Source organism: Leptosomus discolor, chromosome 13 (assembly GCF_034619465.1).
Source record: "Leptosomus discolor isolate bLepDis1 chromosome 13, bLepDis1.hap2, whole genome shotgun sequence".
NCBI lineage: Eukaryota > Metazoa > Chordata > Aves > Leptosomiformes > Leptosomidae > Leptosomus > Leptosomus discolor.
This window is the reverse complement of record NC_141403.1, coordinates 4,234,516-4,246,128: the sequence shown is the minus strand read 5'-3', so window position 1 is coordinate 4,246,128 and position 11,613 is coordinate 4,234,516. Positions and strand designations below refer to the sequence as shown.

Below are 11,613 nucleotides of genomic sequence, written 5' to 3'. Positions count from 1 at the left end.
TTGTATAAGTCTTAATTTAAAGACTTGCAAACAAATTGCAAATATAGTCTGGTACTTTGTTTTTTGGGCTACTAGATATATACACTCAGGAGTATAATCATTCAGTGTTAAATGCATAATCGTAGCTTTTTACTTCTTCTGTGGAAAAAATGTACAGTGTATAGTAAACTGATCTACTAAAATCTCAAAGTATTCAGAAATCAAATTCCTATCTATAAACAGTATCGTCATTGTAAACTGAACAGGTTCAATATCATGTGCAAAGGGTTTACGTGAGTTATTAATACCGCCATCCTTTGTGACAGCAGTACGTGTACGTCAGTCTGGTTCTTCACCGGTGATGAGCTATGTTACAGAAGATGAAGCTAATATAAGTTAGCTTTAAACAAAAGTCTTGTTGTCAAAAACACACATCTACAAACTACAACTCTTAGAACAAAAGTACTGTGCTACAGTCCTCAGAACTTAGTTATGCGGGTTTTTTGTCAAGAGACGCTGCACCTCTTGGTTCCACTCTTCCGTGAAGTTGGCAGCCGAGTTTTCTTCATCGTCTGTCCGAAAGCAGCTCTCCTCATCATCAGTTCTTACGTAGCTTTCGTTGTCCGTCTGACTGCAGCTTGCCTGTGGAGAAATGTTTAGGGAAGGTATTTAAAAGAGCGCTGGTTTAAGGTGCTGCACCCCCACAGGGAGAGCAGGCAAAGCCTCTGCTTTATTGACAGAAGAAAAAGGAGGAGCTGGCCGTTCCTGTGGTTATCCCTGAGGAAGTTAGTAAAGTGAAAAAGCCATTCCCCCTGGGTGAGCCACAGGGATCTGAGCTGTAAACAGACACTTTCAAGGCACTTGGGAAGCTGGAAACTCTTCTCACCACGGGTGGGAAGGCTGCTGCCTGCTCTGCTGTGGGACCCTGGGGTAACTGGGTCTGCACCGACACGGATTTGCAGGTGTTCCCATTTTCCCTTCCATTTCACCCTTCCAGGATGCAAACCTACTAATTATTTCCCTTGTGCGCAGCGTTCAGCCACCTACCTGAGTCACTCACCATCAGGGGCCCCCCTCGTGTGTAAATGTCTCACCCTTAATTTACAAGCTCAGGGGTATTCCCTACGTCCAAAAAGAAGTGCAGTTACTTAAAAGGATGGATCTGGGTGCTACAGCTCGTAAACAGCCTGTTCTGCTGGGGCACCAACTTCTCCTTGATGCTCCTCCATGTCCCAAAGCATCAGTATCTTAAATTCCTCTACCCGAGGCATAAAAGTTGTAGTTGGTAAAGGAAAATGCTTGATAAACGACTGCTGCTCTTCTCCTAACTACGTCAGGATCTACAGTGTAGGTAATATCGCCAACTTCTGCTGTTGGCACACTTATGGTAAAGGCACCGTTTGCACACTTGACCTTTCAGAGTTAGGGAGCTCAGCCTTTTTCTCTTCAGCTACCTCAGACAGAAAGCGAATCCGCACTGCATGAGATCTGACAATAACGTCCGATCATCAGAGACCACAGCCTGCTGACACGAATTCTCTTCTACTCCTTTCAGGCACAAAGCTGGTCTACAGGATGAGAGATGGAAATGCAAACTACTTCAGCAAAAAAAAAGAGTTAAACTAAAGCTGATGAGTGAAGACAGGCCAGGTAGTTCAGCTTGCTGCTTCTCCTTCCCGACACCGTTTCATTGTATTAATTATTCAAGCACGAACGCTTCCATCCAGTTCCTTAATACCTAAGCATCCCAAACGGTATGATGATCTTAATTTAGCATCTCCCTGTGTCAGGCAGTTACAAAAGACCTAGCATGAACATTTTGTTGATAAATGGAAAGGAAACCTGCACCGCAAACCTAATGAGAGGTTCATAAAACATTTCTGAGGCACATTTTACATGAGTATTTTTTAAAAATCAGACATGCATCTGTACTGCTTAAAGTCTGCAAACTAATTTGGAAATCTTAGTAAAGGAACATCTTGCTCTTCACGATTCAGCCAAAAAATGCAAATGAAAGGCATGGAAGAGGTCAGTTCTCAGCTGCCTGAGACTGATTTTTATTAAATCCATTGCAGAGTTATGTAAATACAGGTACATCTCCTATTTCTTGATGGTATCACTATGAACCACGGGAGCAAAGTAAGAGTGGCTTGTGAAACACTCGATGCATTAAGATGCATTGACAGTACTGCTAAGTATTGGGGTTTGCTTTGCATTTGCTGAATAAACCACTTCTCTTTGGTGGAGTGCGGAGAGGGTTACTCTAAATTCTCTCAAGGCTTCCCACCATTGGGATAGAGAGATTTTCCTACAAGAAATCATGAGTACCAATGAACCTCAGAGCTCTAAATTCATTGCAGCACTTTGGAAATGCCAGAACGAATTCCAAGTTAAGACTCCTGTGATCTGTCATGTTATAAAACTGCTTCTTGACCTTTTTTGTAACTTAATCCACAGGTTCTTTTCTGTTATTATCATTCAGCAATTTTTCAAAACCCATCCCTATCACTTGCGTAATTTTAGAATTAAACTCACAAAACCAAAGCTGCTTCTTCCCATCTAACTCTATCACAGTTCTTTTACAGCTTTTTTTACGCCTACATGCTAAGAAGAGGAGGCCTTAAGGAGAAAAATAAAGAGGAAAGCCAAAATATAGCTGAGCGAATGTAGCCAACATTTTTGAAAATGACTGTGTTGTCAGCCTGATGTTATTTTCAAATGGAAGGGTCCACATAATGCTGTTTTTTACGTGTTTGTTCAGAAAAAAACAACCAAAAAGAGATGCTGAATCATTTGGTTGTGCTAGTAGAGTATGACTTATGGATGTGAGCTGTTCCTCTAGTGCCTGTATCCTGCTGCTTCACCACTGCATCGCTGACTTCGGAGGAAGAGGCTGAGAAACGGGGCTTGGTGGGGCTGGGGCAGAGGCGGCAAGGGAGGAGCACTTAGCAGCTCTTTGAGGGGTAGTTACAAGGATATCAAAGCCAAAATCTTCTCGGCAGCGCTGAAACACACCAAAAGGTCAACTCATGTTTTGGGAGGTTCAGGCTGGACATCAGGAAAAAACAAAAACCATGAGGAGGGTGGCACTGCGGGAAGGTGCCCAGAGAGGTGGGGATTTTTTCCATCTGTGGAGGTTTTGAAGTCTATGCTAGAGAAAGCCATGGCTGACATGGTCTTGTGTGGGAGCTAGATCTGCATCTGGTGGGAGACTGGACCAAACGACCTCCTGAGGGTCCAACCAACCAGCCCACCTGCACCTCTGTGATCTCCTGAGCTCCTGGCATGCAATGAACTGCAGTGCACGAGCTTTAAATATCACCTCAGACTAGCAGTGTCGGGGGCCCTACAGCCAAAGAGAGGCCAGGGCACAGCTGGGAAATGGGACCTGTGGCAGTGGGACAGCAAAGCTGAAACCCACACCTCCACTACCTGTGGGCCAGTAACCTGACTTGGACCCTGGGCTACGGATCCCACGTTGCAAAGGGCTGAAAATGTCAATGGGCAGTGAAACGCACGCTGGCTCCAAAATCTTATTTCCTTCCCAGAAAAAAAACAGAGATGCAGGGCAGTTGTGTCTTCACAGCACTTAAAAGAATCATCTGTGCCCTTCAGCTTAACGAACAGTCCTTCTCCCCCAGCGGCACACTGGGCAGACCAGACTGATCACACCATCTCCCTTGGCCCATGGGTTTTATCACCCGACATTTGGCAATATTCCTAATCTCTGCTGGTAAACGCGAAAACAGAGTTTGGAGAAAAAGGGAAAAGAGAAGAAAAAGATGAAAGTGTTACTCAATAAGGCTTCTGTCCTGGGAAAAAAGCCATGTCGAATAAATAATAATAATTTGACAATGCATTCATGTAAAAAAGTTGAAGGGATTTGGGTGGGTTTTTTTTGTGTTTGAAAAAATTTCCACCTGTTTCAATACAAACCGCTCAGTCACTTTTGCAATGGAAGATGTCACCCCTGGCCACCCAAAGCCCCCAGACCCCACAATCAGTGTGATAAGATTTAGAGCAAGTGAAAGGGTTTGGAGTGGGGGTGGAACTGAGTCTTCAACCGAAATTGTTACATGTTTTTGTCAACATAGAGAAAATGCGATCACAGTTACAAAATTGAGACTGAAGCCTCTAATAAAGACTCCTCCCTGCACTCCCTCTCAAGTGGATGCTTCTGGTCTGATTTTTAGCAGCTTTTCACACCTCCTTTTCTGTTGTAATAATGCACACAAACAAATTAGACATGACCAACTAAAATGTTGGTATGCCAGCACTAAGAAAGCATTGCTTTAGAAAACTGTAGGTCTCGTGGGAGCAGGTCCACTGCACAAGCCAACAGCTCTTCATTGAAAACGACAACTTTTTAACCACTTGCAGGGGGCCTTCTGCTCCCATTGGCCATCCTTGGCAAAAAAGCAACTGCTATCAGTGGGATAAAGGCGAAGTAACATCAAAGCTGCACGTTCACCTAATTTCAAGCTCTGCCTAGAGCCTCCTGAAAACAAGCTCAAATTTATCCCTCTGCTACTCTATTAAAAATAAAACAAGTGGTATTAAAGTACACTTGATATAAAAAGTAAACTGAAAACCTGATTAAATTATGTTTTATCTATTACTGGAACCACTTGGTCTCTTGGGCATTTGTTACACTAGACAATAGTTCAAAATCAATTCTAGAGAATTGTACGCAGCACTTTTAAAAAAGCAGGTAGAATGCAAAGAGCCTTAATCAAATGACATCAACACCACTTGTCCGTGACTGATGAACAAGGAAATGAACTTGTGGCTGGCCATCAGTGGCAATACCACTCATAAGAAGCCGTAATAAACTGATCCTGGTTTTCCCACCTTTTTTTTAAATAAGCACAAATGTAATGCTGTTGCAAGATAAGAAAGTCTGAGGCTTTTTATCTCATATGGCCATCCAGGCACTGTAACACTGACTGTATTTGTATCATCATTACAGAATAATATTATCTTAGAAGTAAAAATCTTGATGCAACTGCTAAACTTCAAGCAAGAACCCAATGAGAACACAAAAGCCCTTTAAAAAGCACTGGTATGATCTACTTCGGGTTTAATCTTCCAAGGCTACGAAACATTAGTCCAAATAAAACACACGAGATACAACAGTCTTCCGTACTCACAAAGAGCGAACCTTGAGAAGACCAAGCCACGCTTATCACGTGCAGACGTGTTTATCACAAAGTACCATAACACAGAGTTTGTTCTGGTGGATATGGGTGAAGTGCCAAGTCCACCCATTTTGGTGGCTAATTTCTGTAGGGCCAGGCTTTTACAGCCGGTGGGAATGTTTCGGGCTTTGGTACCGGCTGAAGTGCTCCCCTGGGAACCAGAGTTTTTCGCTATGGAACTATCCAGAGCACAATGCTTTAAAAAATTTCTTTCTGACAGGGTTTCAAAAGGTTTCAAAAGCACCCAGGAGATGAGACAGCAGCTCAGTCTCAGATCTCCGCTCATTTGAGACAGGATAGGTATTTTCTAGAAAGCCAGGCCGTACGGCAGTACGCATTTCCCCACATTGCTACGTTAACACTGCTTCCTAACAAAAAAAGAAACCCCAAATGAGATTGCCTGAGCTTTATAATTCTAATGAAAAGGATTTTTTTCCATTTAACATTGCAAATAGTTTGCTGGAAAGCTACTACCCTTTAAAGTCATAGTTATTTATAACTGTATTATATATAGGTATGTATAACATTTCCACTATTTACACAGTTCTACACACATACATTGCTGTTGAAAGATCTATTTTCCTTTTCAAGCGACCTGGTCTATAACTGAGAACTGCAACAAAATAGAAGAAGAAAACTTATTTTTCTGGCTGTCAATGTTTAGCAAACTCTTCGCAGCTCATGTTTTTAACCAGGCTACTGAGAAAATGAATGGAACCTGAGGGGCACTGTTAGGAGAATTTTTATGAGCAGTTATTTGGTGTTTACAGGACTCTGGGTACTGCTGTCCATTTGCTTTTCACATCCATTTATTCTGGTTTAGCTGCCAGAGACACTGACACAGAGGCTTCAGACATACCTAACAGTTTTTAACACCAAAGACTGGCAGCCGCTTTCATACAGTCCACACTTGAACACCCGAATTCTACCGTCATCAGAAGCTGCAAACCCCTTGAATCAGGGTCAGATTTTGCCATCAAAATTGCCATATAAATAAGGAGGTTTAGCATAAAACGTGGCATACAAAATCTGGCAACATGAATTCCTGCTGAAGTGGGCTCAGGCTCGTTCACCCGTTTTGCTTATCTGAACACGACCCTGGTCCCAAACTTGAAGCGCCCATTCGACAGTTGACCTTTCGTTGCCTTTAGTTCTGGCTTTGCGGAAGAGATTCAGTTTGCAGGCCAGAGTCAGACCCCTGTTTTGATTTCTCCTCCCCTTCTGGCCCTGTTACCCCACGGTTCGGTGCCACTAGGATGGACACCACTGCCATTTTCACAGCAGGGCACTGCACTCTCCTCGGAAGTCAGAAATGCCAAGCCTGCAGCTTCAGATGAGGCAAGAAGGAAATGTGTGGTCTCCCATTTCCTGGGCAAATGTTCAGAATAACAGGCTACTTCATAAAAATAGCCACTGTCTGTGTTCCTGAAGAAAAACACAATTGCTGAACTTGGCAGTAAACTCGGCGCTGCAACTGTGAGGTTGGCATGTGTAAGGAGCATGACCTGAATACGGGCCAGCAGGGAATTTATAGACCTTCTTGCCTTATCTCTGAAGTGCCAGACTCTAGATAGTAGCTGAGTGAGTACCTTGAACTTTGAATTGGGGCATTTTAAACTTCCCCAACACAGCTGAGGACACCCCTATGGTTAAGCAGCTGGTGGACTGCTTGCTTTAATGTTTGCCTAACTCCTATTTCACACACAGATGTTCCAGTCTCACCAGAAATGATCTATTTCAGTTATCCTGGGAAGACTAAAGCACTCTAAGGAATTGAACTCAGGTCTCCTGAAAAGTAATCTGATCCCTTATCTTCTGGATAAGGTTTCTCTGTACTGGCTAATATATTTGTCATCATCCCCGGGGATGAAAAGCCCATGTTCTCACTCTTACACAGTCAATAAAGAAAGAAGATAAAAAGTGGCTTAACAGGAATCCTCAGGACTAGGACAACATTTCAAAAAATTAGCAACTATTTAGAGAGATTCCTAGGCATCCTAACACAGGTTAAAAGAAGAAAGAAACAGTAACATCACACACACTCAGGCAGCACAAGGTGCATTGCAACTCAAATACACATTATGAGGATTAAATCCAAACATTCTTCTAAATTATAGTAATACTTACTTGAGAGGAGAGAGAGAAGGATATTGCACTCAACTTTGCAAACTGACCTGTAGATAACAAAGGACAGAAAACAAGAAGATGACAAATTAAGCCAGTGAGCAGCCAGCCAGTGTATTATTCTGAAGAAAGCCATGCACAAGCCTAGAAATAAACGGAGCAATTACAGGCCCAGAAAATAAACCCAATGAAAAGGGCCTTACACAACACATCCAGAAAAAGACTGTAACAAGAACACAACTAGTAGCAGATGTGGGAAGATAAGCACTGTTAGCATTTACACTTGTGCACTAAATGTGTTTTTTTCTGGTACAGATACTTATTTACAACATGCTTCAAAAAAAGAGAGAGAAAGAAGGCTCCTTTGAGGTTCCCTGTCCCAGATTTACTTGTGTATCTTGTGTTTTCTGCTCATACTTTAATACTAATTTAGAGTTTAGCTTGGAAATCTTTCTCGGAGACAAGGTGACACGAAATAACAAGAGTGGGTTTTGACCAACCATCTTCCATGCTACACTACATGTTTTTCTAAATGCGATGCTTTTACACGAAGTGAGACATTTAATAACATAAAACCGGTTACCACGCTGTTACTGAGGTTACCATTCTGTAACCCTAGTAGGAGTTCTTCCTTGCAGATCTTTTCAGCTGACAACTGCATTACGATAGCTACAGCCACCAGCTTTTTTTTGGCTGTCCAGACGAATGCAGTGTACGTGTGAGTACAAACAGTAAAATAGCCTGTAATAAATTCCAATGGTTTGATGCAAAATGAGAATAGTTGACCTGGCCACTGTTCAATAGGATATCCTAAACAGAATTTCCCAATTTTCCTTTGTTTTTGCAAGTAGAAAGTTGTGTCTTTATCTTTAGAAACTACTCAGTGATACTAGTAGAGAAAGGAACGGAATAGCGAAATACCACAAATTAACTGCAAAGTGCAGAGAACGAGCCAAACCCAAAGCTCATGTCTCAGGATCAACACACGACACTATCCAACCAACTCCCAGTTATCCCAGTGGTCCCTACTAACTAAATACCTTTTTCTTGCTTCCTTTAAACCTGTTCCCCAAGCAAAAGGGAATCAGCCATAGTGGGAAGGACTTCTCACACGTTGCATGCTTTGGGTCTGTGGTTATCAACTAAAAATAGTTTCTACTTACAAGTCACTACTGTCAAATCGTTGCCTGATAGAAGCTGACAATCTCACAGACAGTAAAGGACATCATGAAATTTCTTTTGGAAAAATGCTATTAAACAGAATTTGTCTAGAATGAGGACTTTGTGTTCCTTCAGTGAACACAGTTTCGAAAGAAAAAAGCCTTTCTCTTTTTATGTTCCCCCGCCCCCCCCCCCCCAGGTGGAAAGAAAAATCATGTAAAACAGTGAGGAATAAAGTTCACCTGCGTGTAGTCTTGGCTGACCTAAATTCAAAAGGAGTTTTATTCTGACATCGATGGGGAGAAGATTTCCTCCCCTCCTTCTGGGAATGTTGTTGGAAGACAGCAGAAAAGCTCTGTTTTGACTGAAGCAAGAGAAACACCCAGCTCTGCTGAGTGCCGCGTGACTTCTGCCGCACAGCGAACGCCCGCATTTCGCAGCGCACACGCACGGTCAGTTTTGTGCAAGGACAAAACCACGTCGTAACCCGTGAAACTCGTGTAACACTGTTTCCATATATTGCACCTCCATACTGTCATCAAAGTACAGGCAAATTGGTCTATCATTCTTTCTGGAGAAAATGGAATTTTCCCCAGCAATAATAACATTTATTATTTGATGCTTGACAGCTGTCACCATTGAGGTACTCCTTCTTTATAACTGACAATTACTTTCCATTACATCAGCAGTAGCTGCTCATCCTGTTCAGAAGTTGAAAGGCTGTCATTTTCGCCATTTCCTACCTTGGATAAAAAAATTGTGACAAAAACCCCCACGTTGCCTTAGCAGACAGTCTATAACAACTCTGCTCCTGCCGTCATGTCCTTAAAGACCTTCGCAATGAAATGACTTTTGGCAGGCTACCATGGGCATGTAGCTGACCCTGGTAAACAACAGATGATGCTCACATCAATCTCCAAACTACCTGCAACTTTGATGAGTCAATGAACTTTTACAAGACTAACTTATCCTAGCAGCTTTACAGAAAAGACAAGCAGAATTGCAGCCATTCTTCATCAGATCATGAGCCTGTCATCCCAGCTTCTTGTCTTCGAAGTGACTGGCAGTGGATAGTAGAGAAAAACTACCAGAAAAAAAGGCCAGATTTTGATAGCGCCCAGCAATCAGCAGTTTAAAGAATTCCTGCCCAGAAGGTGCTTTTGAACTTCATTTCCATACACTTGATCTCTCAATACCTGCTTAATCCTTTTTTTTTTCCCCATTTATATTTTTGGTCTCTTATATTCCACAGTGGTGAGTTCCAAAGTTTAATTGATCACCATGTAAGAAAATAGTTATTTTTGCTTGCTTCAGCTCTGGTCCCAAATAACCGAACCGGGTGTGCCCTCCTACTGACATTACTACCTACATCATAAGAAGTGATGGATTTTATACTAGGATGATGCAAGTCAGAATACGTTAAAAACTGGTGGTATTTCATTACACCAGGTAGAAGAGGAGACCATTATGCATCCAGGACAGGATATCTATAGAATTCCAGCTCCCCCTGGCAAATTTGCTTTACTCAGACGCTTAAACAAATGCCCTTTGAAAACTTCCTCAGGGGTGTTTAATGACAAATCCCCAGATTCTCTATACTAGATACTTGTTGAATGCTGGGTCCTCTGGGATACAACTCATTTCAGACCCTTTCCTCCCCTTCCAGATTCTGACAATGACAATAACACGCAGACTGCATTTGAGCTTCAGTTCACACTGGAGAAACCATTAGGAATGGTTTTTGCTACTGGAGAAAAAAAAAATAATCTAAATACAGCAAGAACTCAGTGTGACACCACCAACCAGCCTCTATGGTACAGGGGAAGGAGGTCTAAGAGAACAAGCTCAGAGGCAATTCTGTCCCACCTGATGCCCTGGTAAGGTTAAGGACTACCGTTGTGGGCCTCAAGCAGTGTGGTCTTCCTGGATGTGCACAAAGGCTAGGTGTGTGAGTGTCTGTGGAAGAGATCAACAGCAGGTTTTGGAACGTGGCTGCTCTAGTAACTGAGAAGAGATCACGCCCCAGGGCCCAGGACAGGTTAAGAAGGGCACTGGGCAGCTATGGCATTATTGTTTCTCACTTGTGGACATATATACGGGCACCTGGTGCCCTTGTCCCACCTGGTATGCCTCATCCTGCAGCTTCTGCTTCAGGTACTCCTCCATTTTCAGCTCGTTCTCCAGCTGGCGGACAGAGTCATTCTCGTAATTTTCGTCATCTGCTCTGACATAGGGGTCTCCATCTTCTGTAACCCTAAAGACAATTATTAATAAATAGCCTCCTGAGATGAAAGACATTCAGAGTCAATAAAAATTCCCTTTATGGTAAGCTACAAGGACAGCGGGATACTTTTAGTCCAACCACATGCTCCATTGGTTAGTATTTTCCTGGCAGTGGAAAACACTTCTGCTACTCCCCCTCTGCAGTGGTCTGGTATTGATGAAGTAGACCAGAGGGCACATTCTGCTGAAGGCATTTTGGGGGTACAGCCCTACGGAAATGAGTAACAAAAGTTGTCAATAACTTGATACGAAGAGGTTGAACTAAAAATGACTGGAAAGATGTCTATTGTCTCTATTAGGAAGAGTCAGTTCTAAAAATAAATCTGTTTGCGATCAATTGAGTTGGTCAATAAAAAGCATTCTGTCTTTTCCAGTTAAAAACTGCCCTTTTTCCAGTGGGCTCCAACAGGCCCCTCGGTCTGGATAAGCAGGGAATAGGACTGCAGGGCATATTCCCACAGTCTCCATGCTGTCCAAGTGTAGACGTGAGACAGCTCAGTCCTGAGGGCATCCTAAGTTCTGGCCTTTATTGTTTACAGAGCTCACTACTATCTAACCATGAAGCTGTCCTCACTTGGATTGAGACATGCTGATAGAGGGTAGATTTAGACTAGATTTTAGGAAGAAATTCTTCACTGTGAGGGTGGTGAGACACTGGAACAGGTTGCCCCATGAAGTTATGGATGCTCCATCCCTCTAAATGTGGAATGTGGGTGGGGCTTTGAGCAACCTGGTCTGGTGGAAGGTGTCCCTGCCCATGGCAGGGGGCTGGAACTGGATGACCCTTAAGGTCCCTTCCAGCCCAAACCATTCTGTGATTCTGTGGGGTTTTTTTTGGTAATCAAATAGTTGAGAGGGAGAGAAAATA

At 42.9% G+C, this 11,613-nt stretch overlaps 1 protein-coding gene across 4 annotated transcripts in view; it reads right to left on the bottom strand.

Moving 5' to 3' along the window:
• Nucleotides 1-465: 465 nt before the first annotated feature.
• The window catches only part of DTNA (dystrobrevin alpha), a 90,653-nt gene continuing 79,505 nt past the window's right edge, over nucleotides 466-11,613 (bottom strand). For 3 of the 4 annotated variants that reach the window (XM_086472525.1, XM_086472526.1, XM_009957109.2), the window contains 2 exons: nucleotides 10,584-10,716; nucleotides 466-621 (listed from right to left, as the gene is read on the bottom strand). In XM_086472525.1, the coding sequence (XP_086328651.1) occupies nucleotides 466-621; nucleotides 10,584-10,716 (289 nt within the window). Of the gene's footprint in view, nucleotides 622-7,333; nucleotides 7,352-10,583; nucleotides 10,717-11,613 lie in introns of those variants that run through there. The other variant, XM_086472527.1, reaches the window with a different exon arrangement.